This window comes from Lutra lutra, chromosome 8 (genome assembly GCF_902655055.1).
Source record: "Lutra lutra chromosome 8, mLutLut1.2, whole genome shotgun sequence".
Taxonomy (NCBI): Eukaryota; Metazoa; Chordata; class Mammalia; order Carnivora; family Mustelidae; genus Lutra; species Lutra lutra.
This window is the reverse complement of record NC_062285.1, coordinates 868,147-885,815: the sequence shown is the minus strand read 5'-3', so window position 1 is coordinate 885,815 and position 17,669 is coordinate 868,147. Positions and strand designations below refer to the sequence as shown.

General features: G+C 47.3%; 1 protein-coding gene across 6 annotated transcripts in view; it reads left to right on the top strand.

Annotated features, from left to right (window-relative positions):
- LARP4B (La ribonucleoprotein 4B) overlaps nucleotides 1–17,669 on the top strand; it is a 92,435-nt gene that overhangs the window by 24,396 nt on the left and 50,370 nt on the right. For 3 of the 6 annotated variants that reach the window (XM_047739971.1, XM_047739972.1, XM_047739974.1), the window contains exons 2-3: nucleotides 4,503–4,637; nucleotides 5,240–5,299. In XM_047739971.1, the coding sequence (XP_047595927.1) occupies nucleotides 4,557–4,637; nucleotides 5,240–5,299 (141 nt within the window). In that variant the 5' untranslated portion in view covers nucleotides 4,503–4,556. Of the gene's footprint in view, nucleotides 1–4,498; nucleotides 4,638–5,239; nucleotides 5,300–12,998; nucleotides 13,111–13,307; nucleotides 16,444–17,669 lie in introns of those variants that run through there. The other 3 variants (XM_047739973.1, XM_047739975.1, XM_047739969.1) reach the window with 3 other exon arrangements.

The window sequence follows — 17,669 nt, the reverse complement described above, 5'->3', positions numbered from 1 at the left end:
TTTTGTATTTTGTGGCAATAAAAAATTCCTCCCATTTTTCCAGGTCTTAAGTGTGCTGCAGAAGTGAGGTCATCTGTCTTCTAGAATGCCCCACATTTTGGATTTAGCTAATGGCTTTGTGTGGATGTGATTAAACATGTATTGTCCCAGAGTTTCCTTTACACTGGGAGTCCGGTCTAGAGGTTTGATTACAGGTTCTTTTTTTGGGAAGAATGACTGATAAATGGTGCTCGCTCTTCACATCAGGAAGAATGTAACACCTGGTCGTCCACTTTCCTGACAGGATGGAAAAGTTGCTCTAGTGTCCCCTCTCATCCAGCCGTTGTGAAGTTCTCCATCAGCTCTGCCCCGGGGTTGAGCAGACATCAGGGGTTATTGCTTTTTTATTTCATTAGCTCTTAAAAACAGTTTGATTTTCCAATTTGGTCTCTCAGTGTTTATTAGTTGTGGCTCCTGTACGGAGAGCCGATCGCCCTGACCAGCTGCGTGGCTGCGCTGCAGGCGTCACGCAGGAACAGCAGGCCGATGACTGCTGGCCTATAGAAAGCTTCAGAGAGATGACTTGGTATCCTGAGAACCTCCAGAGGTGACCGGCGTGGTGTGTGGATTTGGACACGTTTGTTACCCGTTCGTTCTTTCCAGGCTCTGTCCTGTGGCTGTGAGAGCCCTGCCCTTGCCTTGCCTTGCCTTGCCTTGCCTTGCCTTCCCTTCCCTTCCCTTCCCTTCCCTTCCCTTCCCTTCCCTTCCCTTCTTCCTTCCCTTCCCTTTTTCCTTCCCTTTCCTTTCCTGTTGCTTCTGTGCCGAGACCTCAGGCATGCTCCCTGGCTTCCTTGCTGTCATAGTGAGTGTGGCCCAGGTTGGTGTGACAGAAGCAGTCACCGGCGCTCTTGGAAAGTGTGGACAAGATGAGGAAAGCCTGAGGAGTTGTCACAGGTGGAAGAGACAACTGAATGCCGTGGGAGGTCCTAGATGGGACCCCGAGACCTTAATGAGTGTTTCATTATGAAACAGACATCTCTGGTACATGGGAAAAGGATTCTTTAGGAACAGATCCGAGACAACCATCCTCTCCCAAGTGTTTAATAAGACTGATTCAACTTTTAGGTATAGCTTTGACAGGTGAAATTAAAAATGTCCAACTAGCATAGAGACCACAGGACAGGAAGGAGGCCCTTTGATTTCATCTCTGCCTTTTTACTTTCAGAGATGAAATCAAACCAGGGAAGTAAGCCCTTTTGTTCAGCTCAGGAAGGCTTTGTGAAGGCTGCCTCTGAACACTATCAGGTTTTCAAATTCCTAGGTCTTATGCTGGCAAATGCTTTGTTTTGGTGATAAATCTACCCCCCCCTCCCTTTCTCTTTAAAACCTGGAGACCTGCTCTTCAGCCATTCCTGGAAGCAGTAGTTTAAATGGTTTAAGTCTCAGGGTGGTTTGGGGCTCTTGAATAAGTGATGAATAGATGGTTTTGTTATTTATTGAACTATTGTCAGTGTTGCATAATCGTACTCTGTCTTTATTTTAGATTCAGACATTTGATAAAGTCTGATTTTAATGCTTTGTACCTTTTGTGCTGCTTAAACAAGGTGGAGATCAGTAAGGTCTTTTCAGGTGTAGGACTTAGAAAAACAGTGCATGTTAGATCAGTAATTAAGAGATCTTGTGGTGTGACGTCAGGAGTATTTGTGAACAGGAGGCCTGGGACAGACCAGGTTGGCTGTGTCTGTTGCGCTAGGACACTGCCGTGCTACCTTTTAAGCCTTTTGTCATGGAACATTTTCAAGCATGTACAAGCAGACTGGATCGAATCGTGAACCTCCATATCCCTCTTCCAAGGGGAACAAATACGACCTCCCACCTCTCTGTCCACATGTTGTTTTGAGGAAAATTCCAGACATCATATTACTGACCCTGTAAATATTTCAGTATGCAACTCTGTAAGGCCTGTTTTTTTTTTTTTTAAATTAAAGATAACCATAGCATCATTCTCACATCTTAGAAAATATAGTAATTTTTTGATACCATCAAATATCCCATCGGTACTGCGTCTCTGATTGTCATTTGTTTGAATTGAATAAAGCCACACAAACCAAGTAAAGCCATGGTTTGGCCAGTAGGTGCATCGTGTGTCATTGGTGTTGAGGAAGCCAGGCTACTTGTCCGAGTATTCCGCACCGCTGGGATCCGCAGGGGCACTGTTCGTAGTGAGTTCGCAAGTAAGGAGCAGCGAGTCAGTAATGAGACCATCCTGGGCGTGTGCACACTGTTCGTTTGTTTTGCAAGACCACTTCCTGGCCTTGCTGCCGGTTCTGTCAGGAGGCACAGAGTCTCTGACTGAAAAAATATAGGTAGTAGTTGTAATAAAGGATTCTTACAGTTGAATGTCCCCCTTTTGGCTGTCTTATCTTGTTTTTTTTTTTTTTTTTTTTTTTTTAAGATTTTATTTATTTATTTGACAGAGAGATCACAAGTAGGCAGAGTGGCAGACAGAGAAAGGAGGAAGCAGGCTCCCTGCTAAGCAGAGAGCCCCATGCGGGGCTCGATCCCAGAACTCTGGGATCATGACCTGAGCTGAAGGCAGAGGAGGCTTTAACCCACTGAGCCACCCAGGCGCCCCTGTCTTACCTTGTTTTTAACCAAACATTTTTTTTCGTTGAGAATCTTAGAAATCGAGGAGTTCATAGTGGCAAAGTGTTTACAACACCTTCTGTGACATCTAGTTAGCATCCCATGACTTCATTTTCTGGTGTTTGGGGAGAGTCGATGTCCGTCCGTCTGTCCGTCCGTCCCTTTCTTTCTCTTTTTCTTTCTTTCAGTTTTATTTATTTGAGAGAGAGAGGGAGAGAAAGAGTACCAGTAGGGGGAGGAGTGGAGGGGAGAGAGAGAAGTGGTTGTCCAGCAGAGCAGGGAGCCCAGGATCATGGCAGGAGCCGAAGGCAGATGCTTCATCGAGTCACCCAGGCGCCCCTTGACGTTCGTTTCTGTGATAGTTTCACGTGTTGCAAACTCTTAGAGTTGAACGTCTCATACCCTGACTTTGGAGGACGTTGACCTCCATGAAACTGATCTGTTTCAGGCGTTTCTTCGCTTCCTGCAGTTTATACTGCCAAACCTGTCAGCACAGAAGTGATTTTGTGCTTCCGTGCCTGATGGTAGCGTTGTCCGTTGGAAGAGATTACCGCCGATCTTCAGATGGTTTCATCCACGAGAGTTTTGGGAATTTATCCTAAGCGGATTATTGAGAGTCGGGAGCACCGTCGTAGAAACGAAGAACCTGCCTGGTTACCTTGCGAGACAGAAGTAGCTCGCTTTTAAATCTCTCTATCTGGCCTGTGGCTGCTGTGTTTCAGGCCAGCCTGAGAGGAACCTGGATTGAAGCCAGTCCTAGTGGCGCTCTGAGGCGACGCGGCGCTGCAGATAGAGGGAGACACCAGAGGGCAGCCCCGGGTGTCTGAGAACCCTGGCTCGTACGCTGATCGTACGAAATAATGAGTGTTGTTGTCTAAAAGAGTTATTACTTATGCTGTTTGGGAAAATCAGATGAGATCTCTTGTTGGAAGTTCAGTCTCTAACTGTTGAGGCGAATCAGTGCTTTGGAAAGTCTGCTTTGCAGCAGCGGGGCTCGATCCCAGGACCCTGGGATCATGACTAGAGCTAAAGGCAGAGGCTTAACCGCTGAGCCGCCCAAATGCCCCGGTCCTGTCTTGAGGTGGTTTTCAGTTTGTGTGGGTCAGGATTTTGAAGGGATTCCTTTTTAACTAATTATTGTTTATTTCTCTTTAAAACTCTTGTTCTGGAACAAAATAAATTAATGGGGCCAGTCAAAATGATACATGTAAATTTGGGATTCATCAAATCACGAATTGTAGTCCTATTTTATTATTTTCTGTTTTTAAGAAAACGGATTTCTGAGTATGAGTTGAGTGAGTTTGTATGTTAACACGTGATTTCTAGTCTTAGTATATTCTTGGGTTGAATTATGGGCAGATTCCTTTTTTTTTTTTTTTAAGATTTTATTTGTTTAAGACAGACAGAGAAAGAGAGAGAGAGAGAGAATGTGCGCACAAGCAGTGGGAGAGGGAGAAGCAGGCGCCCCTGCTGAGCAGGAAGCCTCATACGGCTCAATCCCAGGACCCTGAGATCACGACCTGAGTTGAAGGCAGACGCGTAACCTCTGGAGCCACCCAGGCGCCCAGTGGGTAGATTTTTTTAAACTACCCAGACTGCAGAGGCGCCTGGGTGGCTCAGTCCGTTGGGTGCCTGGCTCTTGATCTCTCCTGGGCTCTTGATCTCAGGGTCATGAGTTCAAGCCCTGACTTGGGCTCCATGCTGGGCGTGAGCCCAAATTTAAAGTAAATAGGTAAATAAGCCGCTTAGACTCCAGAGGGATAAACACATGCCCTGGAAAACCCGAGAATTTTAAGACTTCTTAGTAACTTAATTTTGAGCATCCGTTGTATTCTGTACTTCAGGTTACTGATGTGTTGTCTCCTCTTGGTTCACAGCATTCTACGGTCGCCATTCAGCTTCTCCCAGTGCAGCCACAAAGTAAACAGCTCATGACTTCTGATCAGGACACTAAGGTCGTGGCTGAACCGCAGGGCCAGCGAGTCCAGGAAGGGAAGGACAGCGCTCATCTGGTGAGTGTGGGTCGAGGCCAGAATTGGCCTGGTGCCTCGCTCTCCTCTCCTCCTCACAGAGGCTGTGTTGGATTTAGTAAGTAAATCAGAGTAGTAACTCTGGCAGATCTTACAACCGAAGTATAGGTGTTATATTCTGAATAAGTTTATGCGAAGCTTAGTAGTAGAGGAAGCAGTGGTGGGTGAGAGAGAAAACACGTATCTCCAGACACTTAAAAGCTTTTGGAGCTGAAATCACCAAGAAAAATGCAGTGATTTGTAAATACTGTAATGACATTACACCTGTTCTACTGGTAGGTATTTAAAGAATTAACTAGGACTGTAAAATAAATTTTGACTCCTTTTAAGATTTTACCATATCAAGCAAAGCAGATTTTTAATTAATTTTCCCCATTGAAACTACAAAGAATTTGGCTTACAGTGGTCAGTTAGAATTTTAAAATATTTTAAGTTTCTAGGCTCCTACATCTTTCTGAATATTATTGGTTTGTCATGTAAAAATGTATTTTTCTTAGGGGGTTTTGTTTTTGCTAAACTACTGTGGTTTGAAAATACTGCTTTCCATTGTCCTGATGGTGTGTTTGACGTTTTCAATTTTACAGATGAATGGTCCCATATCCCAGACCACTCCTCAGACAAGCTCCATCCCAGCTTTGAGTCAGGTAATTCACAGCCGAGGCTCACGAATGAACGACTGTGTATTGTAACAAAATTAGAACATGCTGATGTTTCCCAACAAAGGGGGTCTGGTGGTGGGGGAGCCCCATGTGGGTTGTTGTAAGTGGCCAGTACTTTGTGTCCTCCTCTGGCTTCTGTGTGTGCTGCATGTCTAGGTCTACAGATGGGTGTGCGTCGTGTTCATTTAGTCTCAAATACTCTTCTCGGTGTTCTTAGTGATCCACTGGTGATCTGTGGGCTACATATGATTAGAGCTGCATTTTGGAAGTCTATTCTTTAAAGTACACAAGTCATAGTAGGCTTTTACTAAGAAAATCAGCTTCATGTTTTGGCTCTGGTTAGTGAAAGAATAAGCCAATGGAGATGCACCGCTGTTCAACTCTGTCTTTACCTTATGTGCATATGCGTATGTCAGGTGCATTTGGGGCCGCTCCAGACTGAGCTTGGCATCTTCTAAGTGATCTTACAAACCTGGCACAGTTTAGAAAATAAAAACTTCCAAAGTAATCTTAGAAAACTTGGAGTAAATTTTGTCCATATTGCAAGCAGTTCATGTAGCATCTGAAGGAGGGATTGGATTGTGGATCCTTTTAATAAGGTAGAATTTTTTTTTTTTTAAAGATTTTATTTATTTATTGGACAGAGATCACAAGTAGGCAGAGAGGCAGGCAGAGAGAGAGAGGAGGAGGCAGGCTCCCCACTGAGCAGGGAGCCCGATGCGGGGCTCGATCCCAGGACCCTGAGATCATGACCTGAATCAAAGGCAGAGGCTTTAACCCACTGAGCCAACCAGGCGCCCCCATTAAGGTAGAATTTTTAAAAATGAAAGATTCCCTCCAAACTATTATTATTTCATTGTTGTTATTGTATATGTACTTTTTTTGTATATTGTATTTTACATTGATTTTTTAAAATGAATTTTATAATATTTTAAGTAGTTTAAGATCCCAGTACAAGACCTTTAGTAATCTAAAAAGGAAATTATACAGAAATCATTAAAAAAAAATCTTTTAAAGACCAATCTTCTTCCTCCCCATGGTTGATTTACGGTCCAACATAATATTCAGATAATCTCTTTAAAACTTATGGTAAGGATAAAACTAAATCTTGGATTCTTTGGTTTTTGTTTTGTTTTTTGTTTTTTTTTTTGCCTGTTTTATTAATCTATGCATAAATATTGAGACAAGACCTGTCTAGAAAAGAATTGAAACACTTGAGCCAGAATGTAGAATTTCACTTCTGTACAGAAAAAATTGGCAACTAGTACCGCCTGTATGTGCTCTTTCACTTTTAAGAGCTAATGTCCTGTAAGAGACCCTTGATGACAAGTTCTTGCTTCGGCCTTGATCTTTTGCACCGCTGGTGGCCCTTGGGCACATCCCGTCTCTGATGCAAAGTTTTGTAAAATGTGGATGTCCTATTTGCCAGTGTTAACAGGGTGTTGCACACTTAGGTTTTCATAGGATCATTAAATAGTAGAGCTCAAGGTGCCCGGGGAGATATCTGGGCTTAGAACAAAGCTTTATTTACAACAAACTTAAGCATCTTTACAGAAAATGAAAGGATACCACATTTTTATGGAGTTGTAATCAGCGTACGTGTATTTCCCCTCATCTTTTCCCACATGGCATGATTTCATCTATGTATCTCCTTGTCCTTGCCATTATGGTATTTTCTTTATGTTGTAGTGCTCTGGTTCTTAAGCCATTGGTTTGGGGGCATTTATATTGTTTTTCTTTCTTTCCTGCTGTTATAAACGGCATGGCTTTGAATAGTTTCTAGCTGGCATCATCACGGTGTGCCCGAGTGTGTGGGCGTGGCCGTCGGTGTTTTGGTGGCTGAGTGAGAGTGTCTGGCAGGCTGATTTGGGAAGCGGTCTCTTGTAGGTTCAGCCTTCCTCCAGCTGGACATGGTGAGAGTAGAATTGCCATAGTGGTGCCCAAATAAATGTCCGAATAATTCAGGAGCAACTTTGCATTTATCCAGTGGTAATATTAATCCTATCTATTGTACAGCCCCCCCCCCCGCCACTGAAACCTTACTGAATAGTAATTCTTTACAACCCCAGCCAATCAGTGAGCATCAAAAAAATTGATCTTTAGCTCATGAAGTTGAGACCCAGAGAGGCTTAAGTAATTTCCCCAAGATTACTTATCTGTAGAGTGGCAGAACCATGATTTGAACCCAGGCAACCCGGCTTCAGAGTCCAAACTCAAGGTGAGATGTACCTCCTCTCTGGTATCTGTTATTTCATTTAAAAAAAGAACCAAGTAGAAAATAATACCCCAAACAAAAACCTATTAGACTGATCTCTGAGTGGATGGAGTTAACTTGGGATAAAGTTGTGAGGATTTTAGGTGGGGAATAGCATGACTTGTATTTTAGGAAGATGACTTTGACTTCAGTCTGTTTTTATATGTAATAGATTGTAGTGAGCAAAGAAGGTAAATAGGAAACTGTTAAGGAATGGAGGGTAGAAGTGATGATGGTGGATCAGACTAGGAATGAACGGATTTCAGATTATTCTGGAGGTGGGTTTAACCACACCAAGTGGTGGATTGGATTGGAGTGAGGGAGAGATAAATCAGGGGTAGTGGAACAGCTTGATGGATAGTGGCTTCATTTATTACGAGATGGAAGAAATTGGAGAAGGAAAGGTTTGTGGAGGGGAAATCCAGCTGGTGGAAACTCAAGCAAGCAGTGGGGGGGCAGTGGGCCCAGTTGGACCCCAGTGGAGAGGTTGGAGTCTGATGGGTTTAAGTTTGAAATAAGTAGAGAGAGGTTTTATTACTTACTACTTTATAAATTTATTATATAGAAAAGACCATTAAAACTATGTAAATATGTGGGGCGCCTGGGTAGCTCAGTGGGTTAAAGCCTCTGCCTTCGGCTCAGGTCATGATTCCAGGGTCCTGGGATCGAGCCCCACATCGGGCTCTCTGCTCAGCGGGGAGCCTGCCTCCCCCCTCTCTCTGCCTGCCTCTCTGCCTACTTGTGATCTCTCTCTGTCAAAACAAAACAAAACAAAACAAAACTATGTAAATATGGATTGGGATATATAATTGAAAAGTAACTGAGTTACTACTTGGAATGAAGTCAACTCTAATCCCTTTTTTTCCCTCTGTAATTTTTTGCTTATCTTGACAAACGTTTATGTCCCGCAGTGGCATTCTTGGCTTTAACTTTTCTCTTCATTGATTCATCCTTTTCTAATCACCTGTACTGCTTTTATAATTTGATTAAAATTTATTTAAGAAGTTATGTTCTATATTATTTTTAAAAAATGTTTCAAGTGGGGTGCCTGGGTGGCTCAGCTGGGCGGGAGCCTGCTTCTCCCTCTGCCATTCGCTCTGCCTGTGCTCTCCGGCTCTATCTATCAAGTAATAAAATCATTAAAAAAAATGTTTCAAATGTCTTAGTTTTCTCTCAGCAGTTTTAAGACCCAAAAGGGCAGGAACTGTGTAATGGACTTCATTGATATGTCTTTGCAAGGCATACTTCACCTAAATTGAAAAATCTCATTAGTATCAGCATGTTATAATTGATAGTTTAGTTGTTTATTCTAAAACTTATCTTTATCTAATCATACATATATCTGGTTACCATAGGAATTACGTATAATATCCAGAAGGTATAACTGCCTAATTTTTCATCCTACTTAACTTTAATAAAACACACAAAAACTGTTCTCTTGTAAAATCCTCCTCCTCATGTTACTCATGTCACAGATTACATCTCTATCGCTTCATGCCCAATAACATAGACTTATAATTTTTTTATGCATTTGCCTTTTAAATCTGTAGAAAATAAAAAATGGAGCAGTAAATCAAAATAATAATACTGACTTTTGTAACTGTCCATGCATTCGCCTTTGTCAGAGAGCTTTGTGTCTTCACGCAGCTCTGTGTTACCGTGTCCCGTGTTTCCTTTCAGCCTGGAGGACTCTCAGCCTTTCCTCCTGGGGAGACCTGGTGTGAACAAACTACTTCAACTTTTGTTTATCTGAGAATGTTTTAGTTTCTTCTTCAGTTTTGAAGGACCGTTTTGCTGGATAAGGAATTCTCAGCGGACAGTTTTTTCTTTCAGTGCTTTAACAATATCTGCTCCTGCTTCCTAGCCTGTAAAGTTTCTGGTGGTGAACCGGCTGATAGGCCTCCTGAAGAGCTCTTGTGCCTCACAGCTAGCTTTTTTCCTGCTGCTTTCAAGATTGTTTTTCAACAGTTTGATTGTAATGTGTCTTGGTGTGGGTCTCTGTGTTTATCCTACTTAAAGTTTGTTGAGATTGTGGACTTGTAAATTTGTGTATTCATCAAAATTGGGAAGTTTTGGGCTACTATTTCTTCAAATAGTCTCCCTTGCCCTTCCTCTGTGGGGACTCCCACGATGAGTGTGTTGGTCCATAGGGGACATAGATGATGTCCTGTAAGTCCTTCAGGCTCTGTTCACTTTTCTCTGGTTTGTTTTTTGTTTTTTGTTTTACTCCTCTAGATAATTTCATTTGTCCCCTGTTTAAATTTGCTGATTCTTCTGACTACCCAAGGCTGCTGTTGAAAACCTTCTAGTGAATTTTTCTTTAGTAACTATACTGCTGTTCAGCTCCAGAATATTTCCTTTTGGTTCTTTTTATAAATACCTGTCTTTTTGTTGGTATTGTCATTTTCATTTTGTTCATATATCATTTTACTGGTTAACATTAGTTCCTTGTCCATGTTTTTCCCTTATTCTTTGAGCACATTTAAAAATGTTGTTTTAAAGTCTTTGTGGAGTAAGTCCCATCTCTGAGCTTTCTCGGGGATAGTGAATTTTGTTCCTTTGAGTGAGTTGTGTTTTCCTGTGTCTTTGTTTGCCTTATGATTTTTGTTGTTGCCGAGAACTGGGCATTTGATTTTGTGTGTGTAATGTCTTAACTGTTTTGAGGCTTTCCCAGATTATTTTTGTAAAGACTGTCCCTTGTCATATGTGTGTTCATTGAAGTCTCTGTGCTTTTAGCTGGTGTTAGCAAATGTTTTGACAGAGATTTCTGTTAATGCCAGGCACTGAAACAGTCCAGACACCTTCCTCCCCGAAGGAAACAGGAGAGAGGCTACAACTACCCTTTCTAGTATTCATAGACTGGCTGTCCTGAAACAGCACCTCACTGACTAGCTCATGTGCTCGAGACTTGTGGATCAGTCCACGGTGAAAGCCTCAGGTCTTCTCAGGACTGTTCTGAGCGTCTCTCTTGCCTGGGTGTGGCTTTTGGAATTTCCCATATACAGGACTGCTGTTGATTTCCCTGATTTCCCAGAGTTTCGCCCTAGCTTTTTTGGGCTTCAGACAGTCCTTTATTTATTTTTTTTTCTTTTTAAAGATTTTAATTATTTATTTGACAGAGATCACAAGCAGGCAGAGAGAGAGGGAGAAGCAGGCTCCCTGCTGAGCAGAGAGCCCGATGTGGGGCTCGATCCCAGGACCCTGAGATCATGACCTGAGCTGAAGGCAGAGGCTTTAACCCACTGAGCCACCCAGGCGCCCCTCTTTTTTTTTTCCCACACTTTAAACTGAAATTTTTTTCAATTTTTAAAGATTTTATATTTTTATAAAATATGAGAGAGTGAGAGAGCACGAGCAAGGGGGAGGGGTGGAGGGAGAAACAGATTTCTCGCTGAACAGGGAGCCTGACTCAGGACTCGATTCCAGGACTCTGGGATCATGACCTGAACTGAAGGCAGTTGCTTAACTGACTGAGCCACCAGGCGCCCCTTTTCGTTGTTTTCTTGATATTTCTGAGGGGAATGAAAGCTTGGAGATACTTAGTTCCCCATTTTCCTTGACTTTTTATAACATTTTAAATGAGAACGTTTTCTAAGCTGTTATTGTTTTTCTAATAATAGGGAACTACTGATAAACTCTTACTGCATGTAACTTTTACAGAAATACAAAACTTGATTGCCCAAACCAATAAAATGCAAATTAATGACATTCATTTAGTCTGGCAGGTGATGTTTTATTGGAACTAAAGGTGCATTGCCAGATACTTGTGTTAGTAGTTCCCCAGGGTTTCTTCAGCCTGAGCTGCTGAACGCCACATGCACAACTTGCCCATGACTTTGCTGGTGTGTTTCTATGGCATACCTGGTGTCGCTTGGCCCTCACCAGGCATGAGTGAGTTTGGGACACTTTTTTTAAAAAAAAAATATTTTATTTATTTATTTTACAGAGAGATAGAGGGCACAAGTAGGTAGAGAGGCAGGCAGAGGGAGAGGGAGAAGCAGGCTCCCTGCTGAACAGGGAGCCTGACGCGGGGCTCGATCCTACGACCCCAGGATCATGACCTGAGCCAAACTGAGCCACCCAGCCGCCCCTGATGCTGGGACATTTTAAATCCAACTCTTTTCTCAACAGAGCAGGTCAGTTAAAGTATTGTAGCGTAGTGCCCCTGTGCTCCTCAACTTATGTACAAACGTGGGCATGTCTTTAAGATTTTGTGTTTACATCTTTTTAAATTAAATTATTTATTTGAGAGTGAGAGAGTGTGGGAAGAAGCAGAGGGAGAGGGACAAGCAGAGTCTACGCTGAGCACGGAGCCTGACACGGTGCTCGATCTCATGACCCTGAAATTATGACCTGAGCTGAAATCAGAAGGTGGGTGTTTAAGGGACTGAGCCACCCAGGTGTTCCTGTGTTTGCGTCTTTTAATCCTTTTAGAGCACCTGCAGATTCCGAGGCCAGTATAGATCCCGGTTTGAGGTAGTTGATGGGACCAGTGCTGAGACTTGCTGTTCGCATGCTTTCCTAGAGGCATAAAGAGGGACCAGCGTGTGGGGGTGGGAGATGGTTGTCCTGCCTAGTTGGGGGGATGATCTTACAAAGGATGGTGCGATTGGGAAAGCGTGGCTAGAAGTCATGACAGATGGGCAAACGCAGGCCGTGCTGGGGTTGTTTGGTTGGGTTCCGTGGATGGACTAGAGAAGGTGAGGAGGGAAGCATGACAGAGTAGGAGGTGGCTCTAGAGCTGGCCTGGCTCCAGAGTGCGAGGACTTCAGAGGGGTATTCAGGTTCTGATCTGAGTATTTTACTTACTGTCCTCATGCCAAGCCTTTAAAACAGCTGTTGTTGGCCCCGCTTTACAAATCAGAAAGCTCCTAACACAGATTAGATGATATTCCAAAGCTTATGCATGTAGTCAACATAAACCGAGCCTCACACCTGGACGATAACCTGGACTAGGAAGGGTTTTGGGAACTTTCAAGGGACTTGGTGCTATTGGCCTGCTGGATGTTGATTTTCTTTTTTTCTCTCATTTGCTCTTTCCTTTGTCTTAGTGAGAATTTATAGACATCTGTGCAAGTGAAAATAATAAACCTGATGTGCCCATCGTGACCTTGAAGAGTCCCCCCCACCATTTTGCTACTGGTATTTCATCTCTTCCTTCCCTATACACACACACTTTAAAAAAAAAAATGATGCGTATGTATTTCCTTCTTGACTTGCTGGGGTGTTTGAGAGCAAATCCCAACTGTGCACTGTTCACCATGAACACTGCCGTGTGTGTCCCTTGTGGACACCGTTGTGGCGTCGCACCTCGCAGGTACCCCTCTGTACCTGCGGTCTTGGTTCTCAGAGCCGGGAGTGAGCTGCAGCTCCCGCTGCCTGTACACTCGAAAGAACACGTCTTTGTTGTCGCTTTTCCTTGGGGAACAAACACTCTAACCCTTGGGTTGCCGTCATCCCATGGCATGCAATTCAGAGAATGCGGAAACAGCGTGGAAAACGCAGGAGTCTGGAATGTCTTGTTCTGGCTGGGATAACAATTGTAGGGATTTTTTTTTAATTGAATTTATGAGAATAGGAAAAATACTAGGAAAATTATGTATTCTTCTGAGGCTTTGGATTCCACGTGGCGTTTGGTCTCTAGTGCGTGGCGGAGGACGGCTGCTCAGCGGGGCCTGTGGTAGTTCGGGTTTTGGATTTGAGTGGCAGGGACATGTGACTCCTGTGCAAGGGGTTATTTTTGGTGTCTGGGTGTCGGCCTCTCGTCAGAAGTCACAGCAAGTTAGCGTGAGATGCACTTGGGGAGGCTCCGAGCACGGCAGGCGTGGTTGTGTGAGCTTTTCAACTTTCGAACATGGGTTGTTGCTTCAGCAAAGAAGGAAGCAGTGACAGGGACAGCGAAAAAGCTGGCCTGTTGCCGGAGTCTGTGGAGGAGGCGGAGTCGGGGCGCCAGATAAGTAAAGCTTTGTCTTCATTATTTGATACCCTTGAAGGTGAGGGGCTGCCCAGTGTCCGACATGGAGGCGGCGGCCGGGCGGCTGCCGGAGCCACTCTGTGGGTGAGGGCTTCTGCGAGCCCGGGGCCCCCGCGGGGGCTGGGGCTGAGGCTGTCGTCCGACTCTGTGTCCCCTCCCGTGCCCCAGTTCCTGCCTCGGTCTGAAAGCTTTGAGGAGAGAGAGACGAATTCAGAAGCTGTTGCTCTTGAGCACGGTTGTGGCCGTGTATCGGTCACTCGCCGTGTGAGCTCTGTCGGGGAACGGGGTTTCTCTGAAGACGTTTGTCCCAAAGGTGACGAGGCTCTGTCTTCCGGCCAGGGCGTGCAGGGAGGTGCCCACATAGGGAGCCGTCTTGGCCATCCCCCAGCCGCTCGCATAAACGCCCTCACCGAGCACGACAGGGCGGTAAACGTTCAGATCCGAAGTGACAGTAGCTCTTTAGACAGATCTGGCAGGGGGGTGACGGCCAGATACCCTGTTTGCGGTGGTCACCAGGCACATGGGGCTTGGGGAGAGAGCGAGTTGTACAGTATTTGTGTTGTAGATCCTGATGGCCTGGGCCTCGCCGAGGAGCTGTGTGTCCCCGTGTATGGTGCAGCTGCTGGGGAAGACAGTCGCTCAGCTGTCACCTCTGAGGGACTTCGCAGAGGGGCCCGGCCGCTGGGGAAGGCTGCACAAGGCCCAGGACAGTTAGCTGCCCCGCAGGAAGAGCGGTCCCCACGGGGCATGCCCAGCCCAAATGAAAGGAAGGAAGTTTTTAAGGAAAATATCAAACCTGGTTTGGAACTAATGACTGTGTCTTTAAGGGCTCACGCTTGCACTGGGTTCCCTCGAGACTGCACAGAAAGCAGCGCAGTATGTAACGCGGGCGCACTCCCTGCACTTCACCGTAACGTGGGCACTAGCTCGCCGGGATGTGTGTGTGCCCTCCCTGAAGGAAGTGAGAACTGTAGTCTAGAACGGGTAAGTCCCACGGGTGACTCGCACGCTGATTCACTAACCCACCCTTCAGAAATGGAGAGAAATGGTGACTCTGGAGCTGTAGCAGTGAGCGTAGGCCAGAGCTTAAACTCTGAAAAGGAAAGAGAAGATAATTCTTTGAGACCACTGAAAGACCGTGATTATTTCCGCTTTGATGTTAGCAGGCCAGAAGGTAGTCTCCTTCCCCGGAGTCTAGATAGGATTCATCCGAGTTGGGAAAGCTGTGTCCCTTGCCTGAGCCTTAGAAACCAGTGTCTTCCCGTTCATGCCAGTTTCCGAGAAGTAGCCCCTAACGGACCTGGTGATGCTGGACCAGCCCGCCTGCTGACGCCAGCCATGGCCGGGGGGCAGCAGCCCGGTGTCTGCAGCCTGAAACCTGGAAGCATCCAGCCTGTGAACAAAGCACACTTGTCTTTGCAATCTGAAAGTAGTTCATCTTACCCAGATAAGGATAAAATGAGCATTTTTGAAGAAGAGGGTCATGGACAGAGGGCTTTCGAATGGAGACCTTCACATCAGGTGGCAGACCTGTGTGCAGATCCTGGGGCCAGCCCGGCCCAAGCACAGATCTGCCATGTAACTGCTGCGCCGTGCAAGACGGGCGCGGAGGGGGTGTTCCCCACAACGGGCACCCCAGAACTCGGAAGCTCCCAGGAAGTGCCCCCAGATGGCAAGTCTCTTGACGGCTCCGACTGTTTTCAGGGTAGCTTTATCTCCTCTGTGTTTGCTTTCGCCGGCCCAGAAGAAGAACGTGAAACGGGCCCGTGTGTCAAAACGGAAGATGAGGTGTGTGTGAAGAGCGCAGTGAGTGACCGGCCAGGGTCAGGAAGTGCCCGAAAAGAGTCACTGAAGGCCAGTCCGAGAGAGACCCGTGAGGATACCAGAGGAGATGTGAAGTCAGACTCAGAAACCACCTCCCGCTGGGAGACGGGCTCCGCACCGCGCGGGGCGGCTCTCAGGCCGGCGGCCTCCACGGCGCCGCCTGGTGGCAGTAGCCACCACACACGGGAGGGCGGCGCGGCCGGAGCCCTGAGTGCCTGCAGACTGGAGGGTCTGGGTCGCACATCGCCTCTGAGCCTGGGTTCGAGTCCGGGTGAGCAGAGGTCACAGGCAGGAGAGGCGGACTCTGTTCACAGCCGTGAAGAGGCAGGACTGCAGCAGGTTTGCTCAGACTTGGCTGAGGAGCGAGCGGATGCCTTAGGGGGTGGCGTGACGGGGATGAGCACGCGGGCAGCAGCAGGTCGGGGGGAGAGGGACAGCATCCACGTGTGCCGGGTGAGCACACACGCACGCCACGTCGGGCAACGTCGTGCCGGACCCGTGCCCAGTGGCCCTGCGTGGAACGGCGGAGTGGACTTTGTGGGAAGTCCACAGGTGACTGTCCGAGACATGGAACTGGGGGAGACTCTCGAGGCATGTTCCCGTGTGGCCCGAGTGCATGGATGCACCGACCCCCCTCACGAGGTGCTGCAGGTGGTTCCCGTCACCACAGGGGACAGTGCAGGAATAGTGCCACGTGGCAGGGCCCGTGTCGTCCCCCTCACAGGAGACGCTGTACATATACCTGCGAGTCCTGCAGGAGGGGACCTGCCCAGCTTCCCAGGGCCGTGGTGCTCCCCGTCTCTGAATGAGCCCGCCTGTTACCCAGTGGGAGCGTTTGCAAGTGTGACGTTTTCTGAGGGACTGGCCGATGGCTGCCAGGACCACCCAGAGGGCTGTGCGTGGGCTCACGCCGTCGGGAACGAGGCCTTGGAAGAGGAGCAGGGGCCCAGCGCGTGTCTGCCTGGGAGGCCGCTGGCCGTGGAGGCCGGTCTATTCTGGCTGGAGAAGCCCCTGTACCAGCTGCCAGCGGCAGAAGAGGCTGTTCTCTGGGGATGGCAGAGTAGAGGTGGACAGTTAGTAAGTATGTTTATCGGTGTTCATTATTGGGGAGTGCTGGGGCTTCACTTTGATTGCTTTTAACTTCCACGAAATTCTATTCTAAATAATGGACAGTAGTTTGGATGTTTACGTCAGGCCGTGAGTTCTTGTAGCCTCTGCTTATCCATTTCCCACCTGGGGACCGTGACTCAGTTGACCGCGTGATATATTTGGGCCAGCGTTTGTGGGCCAGCTGTCGCCGGCACGTGTCTGGCCGTCAGACGCAGCTCGGTGCAGGCCTCTGCGGTGAGGGTGCGGCGGCTGCTCCTCAGGGCTGCCCTGCCCCGCCCGCTCCTTCCTCACGACCCCCTTGTCGGAGCGGAGCAAGCGTTTGTCCCGTGGCATTTTAAAGTCCTTTCACAGAGGCCACACTCGGACAGTGGAGAAGACTCCCAAGTCTGTGCTTCCTGCTCCACGTTTGCTGCTTTTCACTGGTGTGGACGTCCGTCTCGTGTCCGGAGAAGCCCCTGCAGGCCTTGGCCACAGGGTGCTGGGTGCTGCTCCTTGGAGAGGCCGCAGGCGCCGCCGCAGCCCGCGGTCGGTGGAGCAGCTTCTCCGCAGCCCGCGACGAGCCCGAACACCGCCAGACGCGCGGCCCGTCCTGCGCTTCACGGTCCTTCTGGACACGCGCGACTGAAGGGCAGACGTCTAACACCAGAGTCTCGTTGGCTCAACCGGCAGTTTGTTTTGTCTATAAATTCAGTTTATTTACGCTATAAACCGGGGTGCCTGGTGGCTCGGTCGATTAAGCCTCTGCCTTCGGCTCAGGTCATGATCCCTGGGTCCCAGGATTGAGCCCCGCGCTGGCCTTCCTTCTCAGTGGGGAGCCTGCTTCCCCTCTGTCTGCAGCTCCCCCTGCTTCTGTGCTCGCTCTTTCTCTTTCTCACACACATGTAAAAAACCTTAAAACTAAAAAACAGTTCACCCATTTTCCCAGCCCCCCCGCCACAGCCACCAGATTTGTTCTACGAGCTTGGCTCATTTGTTCGTTTTTAAATTCCGCGCAGAAGTGAGATCGTCGGGTGTCTGTCCGACGGGTCTCCTTCCGCCGAGAGCCCGGCAGCTCTGCCTGTGTCGTCACGGGCAGCAGGCCTTCCTGGTCTACTTACGACCGAGTGAGGCTGCATCGCGCTTTATACAGCAGCACACGCTGCGGTGGCTTCCGTGTCTTGGCTTCTGTAAATAATGTTGCAGGGGACGTCTGG